This window comes from Sebastes umbrosus, chromosome 2 (genome assembly GCF_015220745.1).
Source record: "Sebastes umbrosus isolate fSebUmb1 chromosome 2, fSebUmb1.pri, whole genome shotgun sequence".
Taxonomy (NCBI): domain Eukaryota; kingdom Metazoa; phylum Chordata; class Actinopteri; order Perciformes; family Sebastidae; genus Sebastes; species Sebastes umbrosus.
In genome coordinates, this window is record NC_051270.1 from 41559367 (window position 1) to 41586210 (window position 26844).

General features: G+C 44.7%; 1 protein-coding gene across 1 annotated transcript in view; it reads left to right on the forward strand.

Moving 5' to 3' along the window:
• The window catches only part of LOC119501348 (C-myc promoter-binding protein-like), a 155326-nt gene that overhangs the window by 85198 nt on the left and 43284 nt on the right, over positions 1 to 26844 (forward strand). Inside the window, 7 exon segments of the mRNA XM_037791674.1 lie at positions 2401 to 2472; positions 2475 to 2545; positions 10799 to 10894; positions 10896 to 10933; positions 15694 to 15826; positions 21214 to 21420; positions 21555 to 21683. Of these exon segments, the coding sequence (XP_037647602.1) occupies positions 2401 to 2472; positions 2475 to 2545; positions 10799 to 10894; positions 10896 to 10933; positions 15694 to 15826; positions 21214 to 21420; positions 21555 to 21683 (746 nt within the window).

Below are 26844 nucleotides of genomic sequence, written 5' to 3' on the forward strand. Positions count from 1 at the left end.
GTTTTAGGCTCTGCTGGATGGCTGTACTAAAGAGACTGTTTAGTGAAGCTAAAGCTGAGAGGAGTTTGGCTCAGAATGAATTGATGGTCCAGGTTTCAAGCGGCCAGTGTCAGGATCAAAAATATTTATCAGCTTCAGGAAGTGTTTTTACGTCGGTGTTTGGCTTCCAGCTCTGTGCTGTGAGCCAGTGGTCATCCATCAGTCTCACAACAGCAGTGACTTATTTTTCAGTTAAGCTGCTTTTAGCATCTATTACGGAAGCTATTCACCATGTTTGTTGTACATCCCAAATTGCCATTAGACTAATAACAATGTGTTGGCTTGCATTATCCAAAACCTTTGATAAAAACATAATTTTAGCTCACAGGCCACGGGAGTTGCTGGTCTACCGCTGCCTTGATCGTGAGTTTGTTTGTATTATTGTGTGACTTTGGTGAATCCAACTAACGCTTTAAAACAAAAGTTACGTATGTAACTACGGTTCTATGAATCCTGGATGACTGTCCAGAGGCAGTGCTTCAACACTGAATATCTTGTCACGCGCATGCACTTGTCGAGTATTAATATCAACAAAGTCACGTGTGACCTCGGATGACCCTGGTTAGGTATAAGTTCCGGTGTCAATCCCTGAGATCAGTCCTACAGAATCTTCTCGCGGGTTCACGAGATTCCGAGAGACTAAGAACTCTGGCGGTCATCCAGGATTCATAGAACCGTAGTTACATACGTAACTTTGTTCTATTTCATCCTTGCTGACCGCCAGAGGCAGTGCTTCAACACTGGATGACTTACGTATAACAAGAGAGTCGCGAGGAATCCTGAGTACATACCTCAAGATGAAGCAGAGGAACTCGGCTGAAGGACCACGCCCAATGGGGGGTGGCCACATTGACTCTGTAGTATCTGGAGAATGGCTCGGTGACGCCCCAGTCTTGAGCGAGAGCACTCTGCTACTTGCGAGGGACAGTAACGTTCAAGTACCCAATGCATAAATTAGCCTGAGCGAGAGCACTTCACTAATTGTGAAGGCAGTAACATTATGGGAAATCATGCTAAAATTAGCCTGAGCGAGAGCACTCTGTGAACTGTGAAGGCAGTAACGTTTTAGGAAACAATAAAAAGATTAGCCTGAGCGAGAGCACTCTGCGAACTGTGAGAGGCAGTAACGTCTATAATAAACAATGCTATAAAGTGATGTTACCAATATCCTTAAACTGACTGTTGCTAGCGTCACGCTTAGTTAACTTGAGCGAGGACGCTCTACTAACCGGAAAACAGTGAAGATATAACGCTACAGTGAGAGGGGAGCGGGGACGCTCTCCTTACTGACACAGCACGCTGTTGAAATCGGTAAACACCTGAGCAGACACGCTCTTGTTAGTACATTACTAGATTAGCTTGAGCTGACGCTCTGCTAACTGTGTAAAATGAACGGAAAAAAACATGTATACGTTACAGTGAGAGGGGAAGCGGGGACGCTCTCCTCACTGACACAGTACGTGTCAAAGTCGGTAAACGCCGAGTGGACACGCTCCTCGTTATGACCCACTAAGTTAGCTTGAGCTAAGCGCTCTGCTAATGTTATAGAGAGCAATATAAATCGATCTCACCGATTGATGTTCACATGTGACGAGCTTCAAGAACTTTTAGTCGTAGATAGTTTAGCTTTTTTCAAGCTAATGCTACCACAGTAGTTAACCTGCGTAAGCGAGAAGATGAAATAGGACTGATCTCAGGGATGACACCGGAACTTAAACCTAACCAGGGGTCATCCGAGGTCACACGTGACTTTGTTGATATTAATACTCGCCCTGCAGCATGCGCGAGATGAAGATATTTCAGTGTTTGAGCACTGCCTCTGGCGGTCAGTAAGGATGAAATAGAACACCAAAATCACAGAATAACACAAACAAACTAACCGTTCTATGCAGCAGTAGACCAGCAGCTCCCGGGTTCTGCAGGGGAAAAACACTGTACACTTAAACTGATATCGATTTTTTAGGTTGTCTAAAATGTGTGATGATGCTGCTCCTGTCCACAGCAGTATATTGCTTTACTCCTGTGCCGGTATTCCTGTCCGTTTCTCCAATCTCGGGGCATGCCCACAGCCATCTACTGTAATACAATGGACTATGGATAACTACCTTATACAAGCCCACTTCAAAACATCCAAACTAACCCTTTAACCAACAGAATCACACACCTTTAGAGGAGTCCCGTAAATTGCTCTTGCGAATACTTACTTCTTTCAGTAGATGAAAGTTGAGCTCTGCTAAATAAACATGCTGCTGTGTTGTTAAATTATCTGCAAATCATTCCTCACGTTAGAAAAGAAAATGAGTCTCAGCAAACTAAGATTATTATCATTTGTAAGAGCTAACCTAACATTTATGTCCTTAGGGTTCTGAAGAGCCGCGACCCGCTCACACCAGAAGTTCTACTCGTTGATGACCAAAACTCAGATGTTCATCCGCTTATTGAGGAATGCTCCTTCGTCAGCGACAAAGACGCCAGTATGGCCTTCTTCGATGACTGTGTGGACAAAGTAAGTATCATATGTAATCATATAAAACATATTAATGTGTTAATTTTGATGCAGTGGAATTAAGCTTCTTGCAAAAATCTACAAAAAGCTTTCTTCTTTTCCTCTTGGCCATTTCTGTTAGTTTTGCACACTGTCTTTTGGAATGGTTCTACTTTTCTCACCAAGCCTCTTTGTGCTCCATTTATTGTAATATTAGTTGTTTCACTCCCTGTGTTACTTCCCTGTTTATAGCCAAAACCTTTCCCTGAGCTTTCTTTCTCTCCCCTTTCTGCCTCTGTTTGTGAGCAGCTCTACATTCAGAGCGGAGTGCAGACAAGGAGGCAAGGTAAGTCTATTGTTTGGTTTTCAATTATCACCTGTTTCTGGTACATTTTGGCTTCGGTTGAAAAGTCTTTTTTGCTTAGAAATGTTCCTAACTGAGTGAAATGACCCGGAAGTATCTCAGTGGCAGCCATGAAAAGAGCTGGTCGAACTCTCCAAATGCTAAGGAAAGGTGCTTCAACGCTTCCTTTCTTATCTCTTTTAGCATAGGATACACTGGACCATCCTTTACCAAAGGAAAGGAGAGAATTCCGTCCCACAATTTCTTTGCGGCTGCAACATTTAAGAGCGACGCGCCGTTCGGCCATTCATGAAAACAATATGTCCTCTTGCATAGATTTAACAATATTTTTCATATGGTCATATACTAATGGGATTCTTGTTGCTAACCTTGTTGAGGGACAACCATTTAATTTCACTTTATTTCTAGTTTATTTATTTCAGAACATTGTAGGTTTCACCACGGCAGACCCGGTCACTAACACCCGCCTCCGTCGCATAATATTATGGAGCTTTAGTGTAAGTGCAGTCGGATTCTCTTAACACACCGCCTTTGTCCCTTATGAATTCTCGCTTCACATTTTTCCTTGATCTCTGACGTTTTCCACCGAGGAAAAGTCATGAGACATCATTTTTTACTTTTCGACCGAAGCCTTTGTCTTCAGATGGGACAATGTGTGCATGGTGCATGGTCCCAGCAACACAGAATTTCTTTAGATCAAAATACGTTGTACAGGGGACTCCTGAAAGCAAGCAGCATGTCTTTAGACAACCCTCCACCCTGCAGCTTTAGTTTGAGTTATTTTTCATTAAAGGGACTGTTTGTAACTTTCAGAAATGCTTGTTAACAGCGACACCTGTGGCCTCGGTGTTTACCGATTTCAACAGCGTGCTGTGTCAGTAAGGAGAGCGTCCCCGCTCCCCTCTCACTGTAGCGTTATATCTTCACTGTTTTCACTGTTTAAGTCAACGAAAGTCAGCGTCGGGTTCGCGCTTCTGCTCGCTCTAAATAGACATGAAGGAGCATCGCTCAAAACAGTGAGGCGACACACGTCAGCTAAAAGCACAATATCACTCTATATTTCAGCTGCTTGGCAGTAATGTTAGCTGACCAGACGAAGGTCTCTCCATGAATCAATGCTGATACTGCGTGTCCTCCTTCAGCCCCAGAAGAGAAACGTTATCGTCTCCGACTGCATCCGCAGGGAGACACCGGCACCCGGTCGGGGACGGTAACGTTTCTCGCTGCGGAGCACCATCAGTTCAGAAGACACGGGAAACCTCTGTTGGTCTGGAGGAACTGCAGCAGTTATTTCTGCACAAACGTTCACTAGATATTCTCAGAGCAAACTAACTCTTCTGCAGTGTGGGTGAGCGCGACATGCACGTCTAGAGGTGGAGCGAGAACGAGCGCGGTGTGTGAGTGAGGCAAGCAGGCAGAGGAGCAGAGACTCCGGTCCTGAGACCAAAGCTAAGGTCTCCCCCGCGTACTACGTTCGCCGCCAACACTGTTTTGCAAGACGGGCTTCACTAGATGCAAACCAAGAGGTTTTGGTGCTTCCGTGTAGTTTGTGTTTGGAGTCTGATGGTACGTGGCAACAGGGAGTCTGAACAGCGTAGCCACGCGCGAGCGTGCATACGCGAGCGCGCATGGGAACCCGACCCGGTAGATTTATACGTGTACAAAGTTACAAACAGTCCCTTTAAATGGGTTCCTTATGATCGAAACTCTCCATCCTGGAATCTCTACATCTTAATGAATTGTTGGATATTCACCATATTTGCTGCAACAGCAATTGTATTAAGACAGCGAAAGTACAGTTTCAAAGATAATCCACGTGCAGTTTTTCTGCAAACGATTTCTGCCCTAAATTTTTGTATGACTTGAGAGAGTAAGGGCTTTAACACATCAGTGGTTTCTTAAGTGCTAATGGAGCTTGGAGTTGGTTTTTTTCTTTACATCCCCTGGGCTCATACCCTTCAGTTGGACAATATGAAGAGCTTGGAGTGGCTGGCAGTGTGTCCGTTTGTACTCCACTGGGAGCATTTTTGCGTAGAGTGATCCCATGTGCTCACAGCGTAGTTTTGGCTCTATCAGACTTTGTGTATGCTTAAGGTTAATTTTTGTGTGTTGCAGTCTTAAAAGTCCACACAGTCACTCGGTTCCCCGGTCCACGTCTGTGGGTCACCGATTCTTGCAGGTGACATTTGTAACAGACCTGAAATAGACTTGGCCATCCTTGGATTACTTGCGTGCGTGCGTGCGTGCGTCGTGCGCGGCGCGCGCATGTGTGTCCGTCCTGGCGGTATTGAGACATAGTGGAAGTGATTCCAGAGGCCAGCATCCACAGCTTCCCCTCCCTGTGTTCCCAGGCCTGCGGTGGGGCCCGGGTCTGCTTGGTTCACCCTGTGTGTCAGCTCCACGGGCGATTAATTCCTCCGACTGTCCGTCTTTCTGCACTGTGGCTGGAATACATTATTTACTTTCACACTGCATCACTCATTTTGGGAAGAGTTAGATGAGAAGATCGATATTACTCCCTAAAAGGGATATCATTCACTAAAACATGCAGCCAGTAAATGGGTTTGACTGTGTGGATAACTCCCAGTGACGGTATAACATGAAATAAGTTGTTTCTGTATTAACTAGCTTTACAAGTAATTCTCTCGCAGCATCTTGGAAAGCTCCCTGCCTGATCCAGATGAACTAAATGTTCTTTGAGAGGCATAAACAAGACGTTCTCGTCCCACCTGTCTGTTGTTTTTATTTTTGATGTCTGAACCAACAGCAGACCTCTTCACAGCTGTCTTCTCTGTGGAGCAGTGTAGGTTGTCTTGCATTAAAAAAACAAAAAATCTCCATGCTTATTCACACGTACAAATTACATTATATTGTGTGATGGAGCTATCAATCGATTAAAATATTTAATTGTGATTAATCACATGATAGTACATAGTAAATCACGATTAATCGCACATTTTTTATCTGTTCAAAATGTCCCTTAAAGGGAGATTTTTCAAGTATTTGTCAGTGTGCTGACGTGACTATGACTTGCCCCAAACTGCATGTGATTATCATAAAGTGGGCATGTCTGTAAAGAGGAGACTCGTGGGTACCCCATAGAACCCATTTACATTCACTGATCTGGAGGTCAGAGGTCAAGGGACCCCTTTGAACATGGACATGCTAGTTTTTCCTGCCAGAATTTAGTGTAAGTTTGGAGCGTTATTTAACCTCCTTCGTGACAAGCTAGTACAACATGGATGGTAACGATGGAGTCATCAGGTTTATAGTTTCATATGATACAAGTATACCAGTACCAACCTAAAAATTGCAAGTTGCATTGATGTGTTGTCTTCAGATATCCATCCAGGATGAAACCAACATTTTTATTAGCAATAGTTGACCAACATTGATGTCATTTTAGTTTAATTGCTGTTACACACATCCATCCATCTCTCCATCTCTCCATCCATCTCTCCATCCATCCATCCTTCCTTCCATCCATCCATCCATCCATCTCTCCATCTCTCCATCCATCCATCCATCCATCTCTCCATCTTTCAATCCATCCATCCATCTCTCCATCCATCCATCCATCCATCCATCCATCTCTCCATCCATCCATCCATCTCTCCATCTTTCCATCCATCCATCCATCCATCCATCCATCCATCCATCTCTCCATCTCTCCATCTGCACCAAAGACTTCATACGTCTCCCACACTTTACAGCTTTGACTATCAGACTAACAAGACTGAATTCTGAACTTTCTGCAAGTGCTTTACTTCCCTTATGTCCGCCACGAATAAAATCAACACTTGTAGCTCTAAAGCCTGTCACTGAGCACTTCTCAATTAATGATGCTTCCCTCCGTGACCCTTCATGTTTTATATTCACCATAAATCTAGAACCTCCTGCTTTAAGATTCTTTCTGCCCTGCTACAAGGCTGCAGTAAAATATGTGCCGTAACTCCAATGTCAGTTATGGTGAAAGTGTGTCGTCTGATGCGCTTACTTATAGCATTTCATTTTGCCACCTTGTTTTTTTTTCTGGAAATTTTAATAAAATCTGAGCACTTTTCCTCACATTGAGAAGTTCTAACCTGTGATCTTCTGGATGAGGGGTTGTTGCTGAAGACGTGCTGGTAGAAACTCAGCTTTACAGTAATTTAATGGTCCTGCCGAGTTGTTAATAATAATAATAATAATAATAATAATATTAATAATAATAATTATTATTATTATTATTTCAACTTATATAGCGCTTTTCAGGACTCAAAGATGCTTTACACTATAGGGGGGAAACGGTGTGAGACAAACAGCAGACAAACGACCACACAACAGGCGCACTCTCATACATACACACGGACAAATGGGTAAGGGGAGGGGGGCTAGGAGTAGGCAGAGGAGAAAAGATGGGTCTTGAGGCGGGAACTGGAATAGGGTGAGGGAATCAGACTGTCTAATGAGTTGTGGGAGGGAGTTCCAAAGCTTGGGAGCTGCCCGGAGAATGCTCTGTCCCCAAAGCTGCGGAGGTTGGACTTGGGGTGGAAAGTAGACCAGCTGAGGTGGATCTGAGGGACCATGGGGGGTGGTAGGGGGAGAGGAGGTCAGAGAGGTAGGTGGGAGCAAGTTGGTGGAGGGCTTTGTAGGGTGAGGGGTCAGGATTTTGTAGGTGATCCGGTGGGAAAACAGGGAGCCAGTGGAGGTCTTTGAGGACTGGGGTGATGTGATGCCAGGATTTGGTGTGGGTGAGGAGTCGGGCAGCTGCATTCTGGACCAGTTGGAGTTTATTGATGGAGGTGGTGCTGATGCCGTAGAGGAGAGAGTTGCAGTAGTCGAGGCGGGAGGAGATGAAGGCGTGGATGAGCTTCTCGGCAGCAGGGGGGTTTGAGGGAGGGTCGGATCTTTGCAATATTGCGTAGGTGGTAGAGAGGAGATTTGACAAGTTGGCGATGTGGGGCTCAAGGGAGAGGGGGGGGGGTCAGTATCACGCCATGGGTTTGCGTGCCTGGGGGGGAGGGGAAACAGAGGTGCCATTGATGGTGAGTGTGAGGTTTGTTGGTTTTGCTGAGGGTAGATTTGGAGCTGATGAGGAGGAGTTCTGCTTTGTCACTGTTTAGTTTGAGAAAATTCTGTTGCATCCAGGTTTTAATTGCAGAGAGGCAGGAGTTGATGTGGGAGGGGGTGGGTTGTGGGGGGAGTTGGTGCTGAGGTAAATCTGAGTGTCCATCGGCATAGCAGTGGAAGTCCAGGTTGAAATGGCAGAGGATCTGACCGAGGGGGAATATGTAGATTATGATTGTGAAGGGAGATGAATGAGATCTGTTGGGTGTGGTAGGACCGAAACCAACTGAGTACAGTACCTTCGATACGGATGTCTTGGAGTCTGGTGAGTAGGATGTTGTGACTCACGGTATTGAAGGCTGCACTCAGGTCCAGGAGGACGAGGATGTTGAGGGCTCCGGTGTCAGCAGAGGTGAGGAGGTGATTAAGGACTTGGAGGAGTGCAGTTTCTGTGCTGTGGAGGGGGCGAAAACCGGATTGAAGGGGTTCAAACAAGTTATTGGAATGCAGGTGGGATTGGAGTTGTGTGGTGACGAGGCGTTCGAGGGTTTTGGAGAGGAAGGGGAGGTTGGGAGATAGGGTGGTAGTGGATTGAGACAGGAGGGGTCCAGACCAGGTTTCTTGAGTGTGGGGGTGACAGCAGCAGTTTTGAAGGCGGAGGGGACAGTTTCCATGGGACAGTGAGGAGTTGAAGAGATTGGTGAGGTAGGGGCATAGGACAGAGAGGCAGGACTTCAGCAGGGAAAGTGGGGAGGGGGTCGAGGGAGCAGGTGGTGGGTTTGGACATGCTGATGAGTTTGGAAATTGGTTGCTGAGTCAACTGGGTCAAACCGGGAGAGGCGGCGCTGGGGGGAACGGTCCAGGTGTCAATAGGGATGGAGAGAAAAGGGGCCGGTGTGGTTGCTGGGTCAGACACGGGGAACAGTGAGTTGTTGATGTGGTGATTTTGTCGGCGAATAACTGGAGGAATGAGTTACAAAGATCGGGTGAGGGGTCAGAGAGGGTGTTGGCATGAGGCTTGAGGAGAGTCATGACAGTGGAGATTGAATTAAATCTTAATTTGATTGAGTTGATTGCAGGCTCGTACCTGTCGTGTATCAAACACACAGGACTGACTGCCGGGTGACTTAACTCATACAAGCACCTTTCCAAAAGACCATTTCACATTTCACAATCCTAATGTGTCCCACTTTATTTTGTGTTGCAGTGTATGTGAATGACATGAGCTGAAATTAAGTAAACATGGACCCGAGCTGTTGCCCAGCAATGCTATTCTGTTGACGTCTATAGAGCTCATACAACTATAAAAATGTGATATGTGATAAATATTAAGCACAAGCCTAAATATGATAAACATGTATTGATAAATAATGAAAACTGTATTGCTTTCCAATGTAACCCACGAGGGGGCTCGGACCCGGCTGAGCGGAATCCTCTGGAGGTGCTTTACGCACGAACTTGCAGCCGGGCACTGCCGGAGAGGCGGAGCATAACGCCACGGCTCCATCAGCCTCAAAACATCGCTGTTTAGCAGGGGGAGATGACCTGCAAACTTTGAAGTAGCCTACGTCTGGGTGTGAGATGGAGCCCTCAGAGTATAAAGTGTGGAAACGCTCTATCAACAATGAATAGGAAGAGATTTTCTAGAAGACACTGAGAGCACCCAGGGGAATGTTCTGAGTATATGCGAACATTTTCTGTTTCACAATTGACAACATTACGATAAAATAAAGCTCAGTTGGGTATAAAAAAAAGAAAACAAACAGTCTGTGGGTCCATAAAATCAGTTTCCTATTCATTGTCTATGGAGCAGCTCCAGACTTTAAACAAGTTTGAGACTTACTTCTCTGGTTTCTGGATTTGAGAGAGAGTGGCTCATGTTCACATAATATGGATTGAACTTTACTAAGCCATGGAAATAACATACTAGAATTCTAATTTGGGTGGTGTTCCCCTTTAAGTAAAAGTAGCAGTACCATGGTGTAGAAATACTCTGTTAAGGCACGGTCACACACTCAACAACTCCTCCAAGGCACTCCTACCTCCGAGTTACCCATCCATCATCACAACATTATAGAGTCTATAATAGGGATTTTTTTCAAAACAATGCTGTTGCAGTTGCTACTCAAGAATGTTAATTTATATACAATATACATGATCAAATAAAGCAATGGTAATTCTTTTCTTAATTGCTTTGTTTTTTTCTCTCGAAAAATAAAAAGAACTGATGAGAGTACCGTTAAAGTACCTGTATCTGTAAGAGTAGTAGTACCGTTAAAATCTTAATAATACCCATCCCTATGTTTATGTATTGTGTTGTGTTTGTGTGTGTGCGATGCGTGCCGTGTGTGTGTGTGTGTTTGCGCGCGCGTGTGTGTGTGTGTGTTTGCGCGCGCGCATGTGTGTGTTTGCGCGCGTGTGTGTGTGTTTGCGCGCACATGTAAGGGCGCCTGCCTGTCTGCTTGCGTGCGTGCGGTGAAAGAGGTTGGGCTGCAGAGAGGTAGAGTGAGTCTATAAAATGAGATAAAAGAAAGAAAGGGGAAGCGTGCTCACTCAGGGAATCTAGGTCACCTGCTGTCATCCTCCCTCAGCTCTACCAGACACTCATTGTGTAGAAATCCTGCTATCAGGGTGACAGCTACAAAGCTGTTTGGGAATTATGTTCCAGTAAAAAAAAAAGAAGCTTTTCAAAGGTGAAATCAGCCGGTGTTTGGTAAAAACCCTCTGAAATATTTATTACAGGCCATAATGTCAAGATCTGTGTTAAAGTTACTCCCTATTTCCTTCAGCTGTGATAGATGAAGGGTCACGGTACCACCACCCAGATGTCTCTGCTCATGTTTGTGTGCTCTGCTCTGCAGGTGGATGGTGACAGGCCAGAGGAGACCAGGCTGATAGAGATTGATGAATCTCAGCGCAGTGAGCACACAGTCCTTCATCACACTCCCGAGCTTCCTCCCTCTGCCCGCCGAGGAGGAATATCCACTCTGCTATAGGTAAAACTCCACTTATGGAACGGATATTTGTTGGGAGAATGAATCTAACATTTTTCAGTGGTGGAAAGTTACTAAGCACATTTACTCAAGTACAGTATTTAACAATCAAAATATGTAATTCTCTGCCGCTAGGGGTATAACAAAAGACTTGAAGTTTGGTGAAGTTGTTAAGTAGCGTGGATCATGGGAGCTGTTTTCTTCACCACTATAGAGTTCTCAAGGGATGACGTATTTGTGTAGGCCAACCAGGAAGTTAGCATCGCCCTGGGTTCTCTTGACAAAAAGCCAATGGGATTTTACCATTGATTTTTGGATTATTGCAGAAAATCAGCTCTGTGGGCAAACACACATTTATGATTCCTATACGTATTTGTTCAGGAAGATAATCTCTACAAATGAAATCCACTTTATGATTTTTGAAGTGTAAATGCAATCACCTAGAAGAAAAAAAAGCTAACGTTAGGCTCTAAACCAAGTACAACCACGGTCGCATGAGTATACACTACAAGGCTGTAAAGGGAGGATGAGTCGGCGTGATGACGTGTAGTCTCATTTAGCCAGAAACCGCCTTTCTTTGAGACACGTACGCTTCAAAAATCACGAGTGGGGTATTTCTGACATATTTTATAGTGTAGAACAAAACCACAGACCTTATTTCAGGAATCTAACTAAAAACCCATTCAAAAAACCCATTGACTTCGAGCGAGGGAACCAGAAGTGCTAAAATGCTAACTCATTTCTGGTTTTAGGACTCATTCCTCTACCACTCTGTTGTCATCATTGCAGTCATTTCTCCTGGTTAGGATTCCTTCAGTGTTTATCGTTCAGGAGGTTTTTACTGGGAGACGAATTATCCATGGAAGTCTCCTCCTCTCCAAACAAATGGACCCATGATTAAAACCATTAAAAACACTAAAATATAGCAGTTTCACGTTAAAAAATGTGTTTGTCCGATGCTGTTTGGCAGACACAGGACGTCCCAGAGGGGGTGTAAGCTGTGTTACTGCTAACGTTTTCTCAGCTCGTTTTTCTGGCAACTTAAGATCCAGACGTCCGATGACTAAAATCCTTCATACGGGTTAAAATATGATAGTTAAAAACAACCAAGGTCTAAAAAATGTATTGTAAAATGTGGCTTAAAGGTCACATATTATTTAAAGTGCACTTTTCCATGTCTTTAAACATCAATATCTGTCCCCAGGGTGTCTACAGGCCACCATAGTATCATAAAAGACCATCCTCTCTCTTTTTTCTCCTGCTCCATCTGTCCGAAAATGGGTCTGAAAAAACACTGAGCAGCACTTCTTACTATGGTGACGTCGGTAACAATTTCATGTCATATGAGGTTTCCTGGTGGAACGGTTAGAACCCTAGCTAGGTGGACCCCGCTCACAGAGTGGCTCTCTCGCTTCCGTCTCCTTACTATATGCAAAGTCTGCTCCTACTTCTGTTAGTCTGCAAGAACCAGCAGAAAAGGCTTCATGTACTCCCATCATCTAAATATAACATGTTCTTTCACAAAGGCTCTATGTAATTACACTGTTTAAAACAGGTTGATATGAAACATTAATTTGATGTCATTCATGTAGAAGAGTACAGGTAGTAAATAGTGACTGTAAGCAACACAACACATTTCTGTTTCTCAGTCAAACCTATTTGAGTAGACAGATGACAATATTAATTATACACAGCATTTTAATCATCCCACCTTGCAGTTATGTGTCACTGGTACAGGAGAAAGTCTTTCAGCTCAGGTGAGCTCCGGTGAGTGTAACGTTAACCGGACCTGTAGTCATGGTAACACAGACAGTAATAATATACCATTACTCTGATTACTTCACTACGTTTATCAAGGTGTCTTTTACCAGAAATAATGAACTGACTACTGTTTCACATCTTCTATTCTCCACCCTGATGTTCGCTGTGTTTACACACCGTCTCATAGCGGTAGCATGTAGCTACATGCTAACTGTTTAGCTCTGTAATGTAGCTTATGCGACCATGATAGCTCTGTATGTAGCTACATGCTAAACATGATAGCTCTGTAATGTAGCTACATGCTAACATGTTAGCTCTGTAATGTAGCTACATGCTAAACATGATAGCTCTGTAATGTAGCTACATGCTCACTGTTAGCTCTGTAATGTAGCTACATGCTAACATGTTAACTCTGTAATGTAGCTACATGCTAACTGATAGCTCTGTATCTCCATGTAATAGAACTATCTGCTCACAGCTTCACGGGATGATTCTGTCGGTCATTTCTCACAGATGGATCTGTAAAGACAAACGTAAAACAGAGTGTATGTTTACGGTTTACAGAGTTGAGTGCAGAACGTAAATACTGAGCTAACTAACAGAGCTATAAATAGCATTATTTACCGAGAGAAACCGTCAGGAAAACCTGGAATCTTGGCCACAGATGTTGTTCATTTCTCATTGATTTCATATCAGATTCCTCCAGTAACGTGAGCTTGGTGAAGTTTCTGGTTTATAAACTTTTAAGTAGTTTATATGTGAAACTCTTCCTGCTGCCTGCTTCTCTCTCTAGCTGCAGGGCGAGCTGCTGCAGGGGTGGGGAAGAAAGTGACATATTGAGGGCGTTTGATTGACAGCGGACAACAGGAAACGCTGGCCAATCAGAGCAGACTGGGAGGAGACAGGCTCTAAATCAGAGTTTTTCAGACAGAGGGTGAAAAAGGCTCTATGCAGGCAGACCGAGGCAGACAGTATGAGAAGAATAAAGGGTTTTTTGAACATTACAGCATGTAAACATGTTCTAGTACAATATTAAAATACATCTATGAACCTGGAAATGAGCATAATATGAGACCTTTAAAACTGGATAAAAAGTCAATTTATGACAGCTTCGGGCAGACAACCACAACGCTGATGCATGAATAAACAATATATTAAGCGGACCATTACCATGATTCAAATTACAGATTTCTCTGATTTTGAAAATTGTTAAAACATTTGGGATAATCTAAGTACACAACTCAACAAAATATATAACGTAGGTCGTACATCGTTTTCCGACATTTTAATGCGGAAAAGTTACGGATTATCCCCTAAAAGTACAATTTTGAGGTACTTTACTTGAATATGTCAATTTTTTGCTACTTTATACATCTATTCCACTACTAAATATTGTACTTTTTACTCTACTCCATTTATTTGACAGCTTTAGTTACTTTGCAGATTTAGATTATTAATACAAGTTCAAATTTAGTTTATTGATCACATACACATTGACATGGCAGTGAGATTCTTTGTTCCTGTTTGTTACTCTCTCATCCCTGTATAATAGACAATCGATCAATCAATCAATTGAATAACAATAATGAAGTAAAATACAATCATCATTATAAACATTATAAATATAGCAGCAACAATTGAAAATGGTTCGATAAATATGAGATAGGGAATACATACACAATTATAAAATAAATATAATAGAATATACACGCACGCACGCACACACACACACTCCCCCAATACACACATACTTATGGAATGCTTCACAGTAAATACATAGAATTAAAAACCTTGTAAGTGTGTGGTGCAATAAGTGCAGTGTAACCGAGGGTGAGGAGGTGGGTATGAATGGATGAATGGATAGAGACAGAGCTCTAGTGGGTCAGGGTTAGGGTGTGAGTCTCTAGTGGGTGTAGTGGGTCTCTAGTGGGTCAGGGTCAGGTGTGACTCTCTAGTGGGTATAGTGGGTCTCTAGTGGGTCAGGGTCAGGTGTGAGTCTCTAGTGGGTGTAGTGGGTCTCTAGTGGGTCATGGTCAGGTGTGAGTCTCAGCTCAGCATCCGGATGGCCTGGGGATAGAAGCTGTTTCTGAGGCGGTTGGTTTTAGCTCTGATGCTGATGTAGTCAGGCTTCCTCTTGGATTGCTTCCTGATGAAGAGGCCGTGGCTCGGGTGGCTGGGATCAGCAATGATCTTGTTTGCCTTAGTTATACATCTCTTGGTGCATACGTCCTCCAAGTTAGGCAGCGCTCCACCTGTGAGCCGCTGGGCCGACCGCACCACTCTCTGAATTCTTGGTAATGTTTTGTGTTTTGATAACATTTTGAAGCTTTGGTAACATTTTGCAATCAGTCTTGTAACCGAGATTACACACCTGAAACAACAAAACCCCCACGTCTCAGCAGATCGACCAGCAACGTGAATCATGAGCCAAGTCAGAGCTTTAGTCCATCACTAGGCTGCTTGAGCTTTTGAACTTTAATATTATTTGTAAATTAGACTGATGTATTACTTTTCTGTTCCATCTCTACTTGACATCTTTCATGAGACTGACGTCGAACAGCAGGAGGAAAACTGAAAAATCTGAATAATACATTGAGTTGGAAATTGGTTAATTATCTGATTGAGGACCAGCAGGAGTCCAGCTCCCTCACGGGGACCACAGACCGAACACTGCTGTTGGACTCTGTGGGTCTGAATATAATGTGCTATTTGTATTCTGCATCAGGTTTCGCACTGAATGATTTATGCCAAGAGATTTGTCAGAACCACTTAATTTAAGCTGCCCTAATAATCCATAATGGCCAACAGTTTTCCACAATTTATTATCAGCTCACTTTGTAGATAATTACAAGCAAACTGCTTTAATGGTCACTGTAACTTTTGAAGGAATCATTTCATTTTTAGATAGTGCCAAAATGTACTTGTTTCCTTTGCAGACACTGTGTTGGGAGAAAAGCTGTGTGCCTACTGTCACTAATGTGTGTATTTATGTTCTTCGTCAGGTACGATGGTTTCCCAGTGTTGAGTCTTGACCTGTTTGACCCTGTGGAGGGCCTGCGGACCCCCTCCTCCCGCCTCGCTGCCAGGCACAGCTGTCCCACCAGCCCTGCCCCCATGTTCAGACGCACCAAGCAGGTCAGCACAGCAGTAACTCACTGTTGTCACACAATGATGATTTATTGATTCAGGTACTGAGCTGATGCTCTTCTCCAGAGTTACCTAAAATGAGAGCAACAGTACGAGGTTGTTTTTCTAAATTGCCAAACTTGCAGCCACAAAAAGTACAATCACCAAAATCAGATGATCTTCAAGGAAAAATTACTCTCAAAATAAACGAGAGTTAAGAAAATGGGTCAGTTTTACAGCATACATAAAGGACTGTCTTAAGCAATCTATACAATGAAAGTTTTAATTCTTTAATAGTGGTAAGAAAATGGATATGACTCACTGGGTCAAGGGTGACGGGAAAAACTTATCAAAAGAATTAGATTTCAATCTGAGATTTAACTTTTACACACACATTATATATTATTATATAAGTATCTTGGGGATTTGTCCACAGTAGGGATGTCACGGTGAGGAAATTTTCCCACCAGTTAATAAATTTGTCACAACACTGGTGTTACCAATTACACCGGACATTTTACAAGAAAAGATGACGCTCAATATATGTAGACGATCTTTAACGCTAGATGGCTATGGGTACATACCAAGTCTTGTTTTGTTGTTTCCTCGCTCCTCGCTTGAAGTTTTTATTGGATTTTATTACTTGTAACCCACAGAAGACAATCCACAAATGTGTACCATGATTTCCAAATATTTCACTGCCCACAAATGTATTTTTGTATTTGTGTTGTGTAATGTCACATCCACAAAAATACAGGGCGATTTGCAAATACACATAACTTACTCTGTAAATACGTATTTTAAAGTTTACATATAAAGTGATATATACGCATTTATGCATCCATTTCTACACGTGGAATGATATTTGCTGATTTGCAGATCGCTTCCTGTGCATTTATGGGCCACGTGACATTTGCAACTTCCCTCCTGTGTGGTTATGTAATTTTGTCCAATTTGTAGCGCATCAGGGGTCTCATTTAGAACTGTTACGTACGCACAAAACGAGGCCTGAAATGTGCGTCCGCCACTTCCCACGCAACAAATCTATAAAAAAAAACTTGACGGAGAATGTGCGCACCGCTACGGAAACTTTAACCAATGCGCACGTACATTGTGGAGGCACTGAGGTAGGGGGAACTGGAGACGCAGACAGTGAGGTGGTGAATTGAAGCCAGACTGTAGACATTAAATGTGAGAGTAATCATTATACGTATAATGATGCCTCTCACACATTAAATTTCACAATATCACACATTACCTTTAGATCCACTTCATCATAAACATTTAAAACAGCAGTGTTGTTTGTGCTAGTGAGCCATAACTATTCCATTAGCACCTTACAAATGTAAAAGATATCAGCCAACTCAAATCTCAAATCAAATTCCGCTCAATATCTCCTCAGCGCTGTGTCACCATCACGTCCCCCCACCACCACCGGAGCGCAGAGGAGAGCGCCGGACTACCGACACTTGCAGTCAGCTGTGGAGCAGCAGTTGAAATCATCATCATTGGTTGTAGAAATCCAAGATTATATCAAAAAGCATTAAAGAATGGCAGAACAGAGCGCCAATAGTTTTAATAAGATCTTCTAATAGTGTGCAGATATCAACAAGTACCATATTCGTTTTCATAAAGTTGTCCCATAAAATCGCTGCAGTGAACAAGACATGACTTATTCATTTATGTATGGTTTATTAGATAGAGACTGATACAGTATACATGGACAAAATGAAAACAGCTATCCGATGCAACTATCAGACTGTCTCCAGTGCGTCACCTCCACCCGTAAATTAGCGAAGTGAGTAAATAAAGCCAGTGACAGCTCTCACACAATCGTTACTCTCCATATTATCATTATCATTATCAGTCCAAATCATAATGCAGGACAAGTTCGCCATAAAAACTTAATAACTAAATACATTTTTATCTATCAAACTTCCCTTTTCAAATGATATCCAGGTGGGGGATATTACTGATTGTCAGGATCATTTCGGAAAGTTGTGAATGGATCAGTCTGATTGCTATAAACATATAAAATGCAGCAGTGACACTTGTTACATGCACTGGTGGATGCACTGGCACTGTGAGGACTACGTGACGTGAATGACAGAATGAGGAGGGAACGAGTGTTCAGAGACCTCCTTAACTACAAGCTCCTCGATCTCTGTCAGGCAAATTGCTTTGCTGGTGAATCACGGTGACTACCGAGATTCAGTGTAAAGCTCCACTGATCAACAGGCTCATTACTATGTAGAAACATTCATGAGGTGCTTTGAATCGACCATTTATAGTTGAATGTGGGCGTGTCGAGGGCGGGATATAAGGCGGATCCATGTGCGCGCATTTCCAGGTGGACTGTGATTTATAAAGGTAATGAGCCTGTTGATCAGTGGAGCTTTACGGTGAATCACGGCGACTACCGAGAGGAAGACCAAGAAAAGCATTTTTTCTGACACAGAGATGGAGGAGCTTGTAGGTGAGGAGGTCTCTGAACACTCCGTTCCCCCCTAATTCTGTCATTCACGTCATGTAGTCCTCAGTGCCGGTATATCCACCAGCACCACCATGCAGCATGTAACGAGTGTCACCGCTGTGTTTATATGTTTACAGCAATCACACTGATCCATTCACAACTTTCAAAAATGATCAAGACAATCAGTAATATCACCCACCTGGATATCATTAGAAAAGGGAAGTTTGATAGGTGAACACATGGGTGAACCCAACCCCTTACTGGATATCAGTTACTGATTGGACGCTGCTGCCGACCGGACTGATCTGGTAACGTTACATGTCAACATTCATTGATTCATTTCATACTGGAGTGAAGACAGATAACAGATTCAAAGTTTTATATTTTATTTGTCTTTTGATTCACTGTCTGGTTAAAATCTGTCAGTTGTAGGTGTTCCAGCAGCAGGACCTGCGGTATCTCTCCTTCAGCAGCCCGACACTGATAGAGCTACTGTATTTAACACATGACAAACGGACCTAAAACAACTTTCTGCATTTATTAGAATGATTTATTTTTTCATGATCTATTATTTCCCCCATTAACCTTTATTAAGGATACAGTTAAAGGGACTGTTTGTAACTTTTTAAGCGTATAAATGTACCGGGTCGGAACACATGCGCGCTCGCATATGCGCGTTCGCGTGTAGCCGCTGCCTTTCCTCCTCTGCCTGCTCGCCTTCACTCAGACAGCGCGCGCGTTCTCGCTCAGCTCGCTCCACCTCTAGACGTGAACGCGCGCTCACTCCACACTGCAGAAGAGTTAGTTTAGCTCTGAGAATATCTAGTGAATGTACAGTGGATGTTTGTGCAGAAATAACTGCTGCAGCTCCTCCAGACCAACAGAGGTTTCCTGTGTCTTGTGAAGTGACGGCGCTCTGCAACAGGTTATGTTGTTGTCTCGTTACCGACCGGGTGCCGGTGTCTTCCTGCTCTCTCTGGCTGCGGACGGAGAGAGCAGGAAGACTCGCTGCAGAGCCCCGCTGTCTCAGCCTGCGCTGATGCAGGAAAAGCCAACACTAAGATCAGATCTAAATCATGTTCATGGAGAGATCTTCGTCTGGTCAGCTAACATTACTGCCAAGCAGCTGAAATATAGAGTGATGTTGTGCTTTTAGCTGACGTGTGTCACCTCACTGTTTTGAGCGATGCTCGTTCAGGTATATTTAGAGCGAGCAAGCGCGAGCCCGACGCTGACTTTCGTTGATTTCACGGCCACAGGTGTCGCTATTAACAAGCATTTCTGAAAGTTACAAATAGTCCCTTTAAAGTCAGAGAGAGAAGGAGAGTGTGTCTGTCAGCAACAAACACCTTTTACATCATTTATCCTCATTTCCATTCAGTCACATGAGGCTGATAATTCCTGAACGTTGGGTTTGATATGAGTTACATCATTTACATTTTCCCTCAAATATTCAGCCTAATAAATCCTTTCTAATGTTCAAAAGACACCTTAGTCATATTCTGGGTTATTAAATAATTAATTCACAATAAGATTATTAATAAATACAGACGCTAATAATGAATAAATAATACAAGGTTATTGTGCCAGTAGAGCTGGTTCCTGGTCCTCTAAGCAGGACTCAGTCCACAGTAGAAATACAGACTGCAGCTGTTATTCATGTGCAGGTGTTTGTTCAACAGGTAACAGACTACAGAGAAAAACACTGCTGCTCTGCCACTGAGAATAACTGAGTGTCTTTATTAGTATTAGATCAGTTCAGACATTAACAGCTGTTAAAGCCGACTGACAGCTGATCCTTCCCGTGATCAGCTGCTGCTGTCATCAGAAACGGACGTTGCTTCACGTGACGCTTCACGTGACGCTTCATGTGACGCTTCACGCGACTCGTCACGCTTTTGTTTTGTACTTTAACACCAAATCCTTTACCATCTTGCCATGTGCTGAGACTCTGTACGGAGCAGACACTTTTGCTTTCAGTTTATAATCTAGCATCTGTCGTCCAACTATGTATTAATAAATGATTGATTAAATGGGTTTTATTTCTATAAAAAAAAGCAAAACGATGGTAGGGGTGGTGGGCAAGTAGTGTGATTGGTGTTTGCCCGAACACCGTGTAACACCGCGTAACACCGGTAACACCGTGTAACACCGCGTAACACCGCGTAACACCGCGTAACACCGCGTAACACCGGTAACACCGCGTAACCGCGTGTAACACCGTGTAACACCGGTAACACAGATAACACAGATAACACCGACTACCGCAACAAGCCTAGTTCAACTTTAAGTGAGAGTAAAATGGAGCGGGAGATGGTTCGGTGCGGCGTAGGGAGTGGGCGTTGTTCCAGACTGTTGTGGTGAAGAGGGAGCTGAGCCAGAAGGCAAAGCTCTCGATTTACTGGTCCATCTACGTTCCGACCCTCACCTATGGTCATGAGCTTTGAGTAGTGACCGAAAGGATGAGTTTGCAGGTAGTGGCTGAAACGAGTTTCCTCTGTAGGGTGGCTGGGCTCAGCCTTAGAGATAAGGTGAGGAGCTCAGACATCCGGAGGGAGCTCGAAGTAGAGCCGTTGCTCCTTGGCATTGAAAGGGGCCAGCTGAAGTCGTTCGGGCATCTGATCAAGATCCTCCTGGACGCCTCCCGTTAGAGGTTTTCCGGGCACGTCCAACTGGTAAGAGGCCCCGGAGTAGACCCAGAACACTAGAGAGATGTCTCGTCTGGCCTGGGAACGCTTCGGTGTCCCCCAGAAGGAGCTGTGGAGAGGGATGCCTTGAATACTCTGCTTTGCCCCTGTGACTCGGCCCCGGATAAGTGGATGAAAATGGATGAACATACATTATCTCTAACTGGAAATCCCACATATCCATGAGCCTGAATTGTGCATTAAAGAACTGCTTTTACTTTCCTTTTCATCCACAGGAGATCAAATCAGCCCAGAAGATAGCCAAGAAGTACTCGTCCATCCCCCAGCTGTGGTCCAAGTGCCTGCTCCGTCACTGCTACGGCCTGTGGTTCATCTGCCTGCCAGCGTACGTGAAGGTGTGCCACTCCAAGGTGCGGGCACTTCGCACCGCCTACGACGTCCTCAGGAAGATGCAGGCAAAGAAATTGCAGCCCCCTGATGAGGTACATTAGTTAGTCCCAAAAATACCTAATTTTAGATCAGCCAATTGTTTGGATTTAGTTTTTTTCACACCACGGTCTGTTTTTCAGGGGTTGTTGTCTTTCTGCCTGAACAATCATGTGATTATTCTGTACAGGTGTGCTACCGGGTGTTGATGCAACTGTGTGGACAGTATGGCCAACCTGTCCTGGCAGTCAGGGTCCTCTTTGAGATGAAGAAGGCCGGAGTGCACCCCAATGCCATCACTTACGGCTACTACAACAAGGTACAGTATATGTATGCCTCTATTGATCATAATGAAGCCAGAAGTTGTCATATATGAGTAGCCCAGTGTAAAAAAGTCAAGGTGTAAAGAGTTAAAGGGACTATTTGTAAGATTCAGAAATGCTGCTTAACAGCGACAACTGTGGCCTTGAAATCAACGAAAGTCAGAGTCGAGCTCGCGCTTGCTCGCTCTACATGGACATGAACGAGCATTGCTCAAAACAGTGAGGCGACAGACGTCAGCTAAAACCACAATATCACTATATTTCAGCTGCTTGGCAGTAATGTTAGCTGACCAGACGAAGGTCTCTCCATGAATCAATGCTGATCCTAGTGTTGGCTTTTCCCGCTCAGGGCAGGCTTCAGCAGCGGGGCTCCTCAACGAGTTACGTTATCGCCTCCCGACCGCAGCCGTTAGCCTAAGACACCGGCACCCGGTCGGTAACGAGACGATAACGTAACTCGTTGAGGAGCCCTGTCACTTCACAAGACATGGAAAACCTCTGTTGGTCTGGAGGAACTGCAGCAGTTATCTCTGCACAAACGTCCACTGTACATTCACTAGATATTCTCCAAGCTAAACTAACTCTTCTGCAGTGTGGAGTGAGCGCGTGTTCACGTCTAGAGGTGGAGCGAGACAGCGAGGACGCGCGCGCTGTCTGAGTGAAGGAGAGCAGGCAGCGGAGACGAGGCTGCGGCCACATGCGAGCGCGCACACGCGAGCGCGCACACGCGAACGCGCATGTGTGCCGACCCACTACATTTATACGCTTAATAAGTTACAAACAGTCCCTTTAAGGGTTGAAACAGTCAGGGACTAAAACAAGCTAGCCTAATAAAGTTAGGTGAATAAATCCAGTAAAGCAATTAAACTGAAAGTAATTTAGTTTAATGAAGAAAGAACAAAGGTTTGACTAAAAAGTAATTTAGTCATAATTAAGATAGGATGTAAATGTGTTAATGAGTAGTTAAAATAAATAGATGTATATTGTTTTAAGGTAAACAGTGGATGTAAACTATGAGAAACACAGATTGTGCCTTTAGTGTCAGCTATTTGGTTTGTGATTGGTTACTGGAGTCATCAGTCAATGACACCTGATGATTGGTGATTGGCTGTAGTTGAGGAAGAGAACAGTAGTGGGCGGGAGTAGAGAGAAAAACACGAAGAAGAGACACGGAGAAAAGAGAGGAGAAGGAGGGAAAACGTAGAACAGATGCAGGAAAAGAGAGAACGAAGGAGTGGGAAGAATTGTTGAGTAACCCGGGTCGTTGATAGCCTGGTGAATGTTTATGTAAACAGTAGAAAAGTGTAGCTGTGGACTATCGCACTGTTTTGCTTGTATCACAGTGGATTAAGTCGAATGTTTGGTGTGAGCTGTGTCGCTGCTATGCTAAAGTCAGTAAGTTGCTAACCAAGAGGAAGGCATGGCTAACTGGAAAAGACTGTTGTTTGCTATGTGAAGAGGACTGTTGCTCGCTACGTGAAGAGGACTGTTGCTCGCTACGTGAAGAGGACTGTTGCTCGCTATGTGATGAGGACTGTTGCTCGCTACGTGAAGAGGACTGTTGCTCGCTTCGTGAGGAGGACGATTGCTTGCTTCGTGAGGAGGACGATTGCTCGCTTCGTGAGGAGGACGGTTGCTCGCTTCGTGAAGAAGACGGTTGCTCGCTTCGTGAGGAGGACTGTTTGTCTGCTTCGTGGCGGGGATTTCGTTTCCACTGCCATTGGATTCATCTCTCAGACCTGAACTGTTTTTCCAGAACTACGAACTGTTTCTTCAAGGAAGACTTCAAACTGTAAGTTGGACTTTTCACGTCTTTGTTCGCTGAGGATAATGATTTTGATGGCCGCACCGCACCCGAGCAACGTACAGGCCTGCTACTTTTCTTATTTTGCGTGCGTGTGAGTGTGTGTGGGCCCACTGGAGTGTTTAGAGTTTAACTGAGTTCAGTGTTGGATCTGATGAACCTAGCAGTGGCGGTTGTGATGAACTTAGCAGTGGTGGTTCTGATGAACATAGCAGTGGCGGTTGTGATGAACCTAGCAGTGGCGGTTGTGATGAACCTAGCAGTGGCGGTTGTGATGAACCTAGCAGTGGTGGTTCTGATGAACATAGCAGTGGTGGTTGTGATGAACCTAGCAGTGGCGGTTGTGATGAACCTAGCAGTGGCGGTTGTGATGAACCTAGCAGTGGTGGTTGTGATGAACCTAGCAGTGGCGGTTGTGAGGAAACCTAGCAGTGGTGGTTGTGATGAACCTAGCAGTGGCGGTTGTGATGAACCTAGCAGTGGTGGTTCTGATGCTGCGAAACCTGCTGCCTGATGGCAGAGGTGTAAACAGTCTGTGAGGGGTGTGAGGGGTCCTTTACAATGGAAGAGGTTCTGCTTACACAGCGCCTCTGGAAGATGTCCTGGATGGAGGGGAGAGAAACCCCTATAATCTTCTCAGCTGTCCTCACTATGCGTTGAAGGGACTTGCGTTCCGCTGCTTTGCAGTTCCCAAACCACACAGTGATACAGCTGGTGAGGACGCTTTCCACAGTGCCTGTGTAGAAGGTGGTGAGGATGGGCGGTGGTAGGCTGCCTCTCTTCATTCTCCACAGGAAGTGGAGGCGTCGCTGTGCCTTCTTGGCTACAGAGCTGGTGTTCATGTGCCAGGTGAGGTCGTCGGAGATGTGCACACCAAGAAACTTGGTGCTCTTGACCCTCTCTACTGTGGAACCACTGATGAGCAGTGGAGAGTGGTCAGCGGGCCTGCTCCTGAAGTCCACAACCATCTCTTTAGTTTTTTCGACATTAAGAGATATGCTGTTGTCCTTGCACCAGCTCACCAGTTGCTCCACTTCCTCTCTGTAAGGTGTTGCTGATAAGGCCCACTACCGTCGTGTCATCAGCAAACTTAATGATGTGGTTGGATATGGACTTGGCAGCACAGTCGTGGGTCAGCAGTGTGAACAGCAGTGGACTGAGCACGCAGCCCTGGGGGGAACCTGTGCCCAGCGTGATGGTACCTGATGTTCTGCTGCCTCTCCGTACAGTCTGTGGTCTCTGTGTCAGAAAGGTGTTGAGCCCCAGCAGGGAAAGTTTTCCAATCAGCTTCTGGGGGATGATGGTGTTGAATGCTGAACTGAAATCAATGAACATCATTCTAACACAAGTGCCCCCAGTGTCCAGGTGAGATAGGGCTGAGTGCAGGGTTTGTGAAATAGCATCGTCGGTGGAGCGGTTGGGGCGGTATGCAAACTTGAGAGGGTCCAGAGAGGTGGGGAGGGAAGATTTTATGTGTCTCATGACCAGCCTCTCGAAGCACTTCATTATGATGGGAGTCAATGCCACGGGGCGGTAGTCATTGAGACTCATCACAGTGGGCTTCTTAGGCACTGGTATGATGGTGGTCTTTTTAAAGCCAGCCGGGACAACAGCCTGGCTCAGAGAGATGTTAAAGATGTCCGTGAGGACATCTGCCAGCTGGCAAGCACAGTCTCTGAGCACCCGCCCGGGTATGTTGTCTGGGCCTGCAGCTTTCCGTGGGTTGACTCTAGATAGGGTCCTGATCACGTCAGCAGCGTTGAGACGCAGTGCCTGCTCCTCGGGGGGCTGGGGGTTCTTACATGCTGGCATGTTGTTTTGGGCTTCAAAATGTGCATAGAAGCCATTTAATGTGTCAGGGAGGTGGATGTCATTGTCACGGACCTGTGATGTGATCTTATAGTCCGTTAAGGCCTGGATGCCCTGCCACATACGCCCGGTGTCATTGGTATTACAGAAGTGGTTTTGAATCTTCTGTGCATATTGACGTTTTGCTTTCCTGAAGGCACGGGAGAGCTCCACCCTCGCCGACCTGAGAGCCACTCCGTCCCCGGATCTGAAAGCAGTGTTCCGTGATCTCAGCAGGGCACGTAGCTCCGCCGTCAGCCACGGCTTCTGGTTGGCCCGTGTGTTCATAGGCTTCACTACAGTGACATCCTCTATGTATCCAGTCACAGAGTCAGTGTATTCCTCTACACTCGTTACACTTGCTGGCCATAGGTAGCTGCCTCCCTGAACATGTTCCAGTCCGTTCTCTCAAGCAGTCCTGCAGGGCTGAGGTGTCTCCTTCAGGAGAGATTCTGATGGTCTTTTGAGCTGGCTTGGAGCGTCTCAGCAGTGGTCTGTATGCTGTAAGATGGATAAAGCTTGCAGCAGCTCACCAATACCAACCCAGTGCAGTGTGTTACTAATATAAATACACACGTGGACAAAATTGTTGGTACCCTTCCGTTAAAGAAAGAAAAACCCACAATGGTCATTGAAATAACTTGAAACTGACAAAAGTAATAATAAATAAAAATGTACTGAAAATTAATTAATGAAAATCAGACATTGCTTTTGAATTGTGGTTCAACAGAATCATTTTAAAAAACAAACAAATGAAACTGGCCTGGACAAAAATGATGGTACTATCAGCCTGTACCGTGGTGGATATATTAGCGTTTCTGTTCCCAAACAACCGGCTATCGGCCAGTAGCTAGTATGACTAGTAGCATGACATCAACAGAGTTTAATGCTGTTGTTGGCTATTTACTAACACGCAGAGCAAAAGACCAGGACCCAACCTCTTCTACAACCATGGTCTGTGGTCTATTGGACCCTCTTCTACATCCATGGTCTGTGGTCTATTGGACCCTCTTCTACATCCATGATCTGTGGTCTATTGGACCCTCCTTTATATCCATGGTCTGTGGTCTACTGGACCCTCTTCTACATCCATGGTCTGTGGTCTATTGGACCCTCTTCTACATCCATGGTCTGTGGTCTACTGGACCCTCTTCTACATCCATGGTCTGTGGTCTATTGGACACTCTTCTACATCCATGGTCTGTGGTCTACTGGACCCTCTTCTACCTCCATGGTCTGTGATCTATTGGACCCTCTTCTACATCCATGGTCTGTGGTCTATTGGACCCTCTTGTACATCCATGGTCTGTGGTCTACTGGACCCTCTTCTACATCCATGGTCTGTGGTCTATTGGACACTCTTCTACATCCATGGTCTATGGTCTGTTGGACCCTCTTCTACGTCCATGGTCTGTGGTCTACTGGACCCTCTTCTACATCCATGTTCTGTGGTCTACGGGACCCTCTTCTACATCCATGGTCTGTGGTCTATTGGACACTCTTCT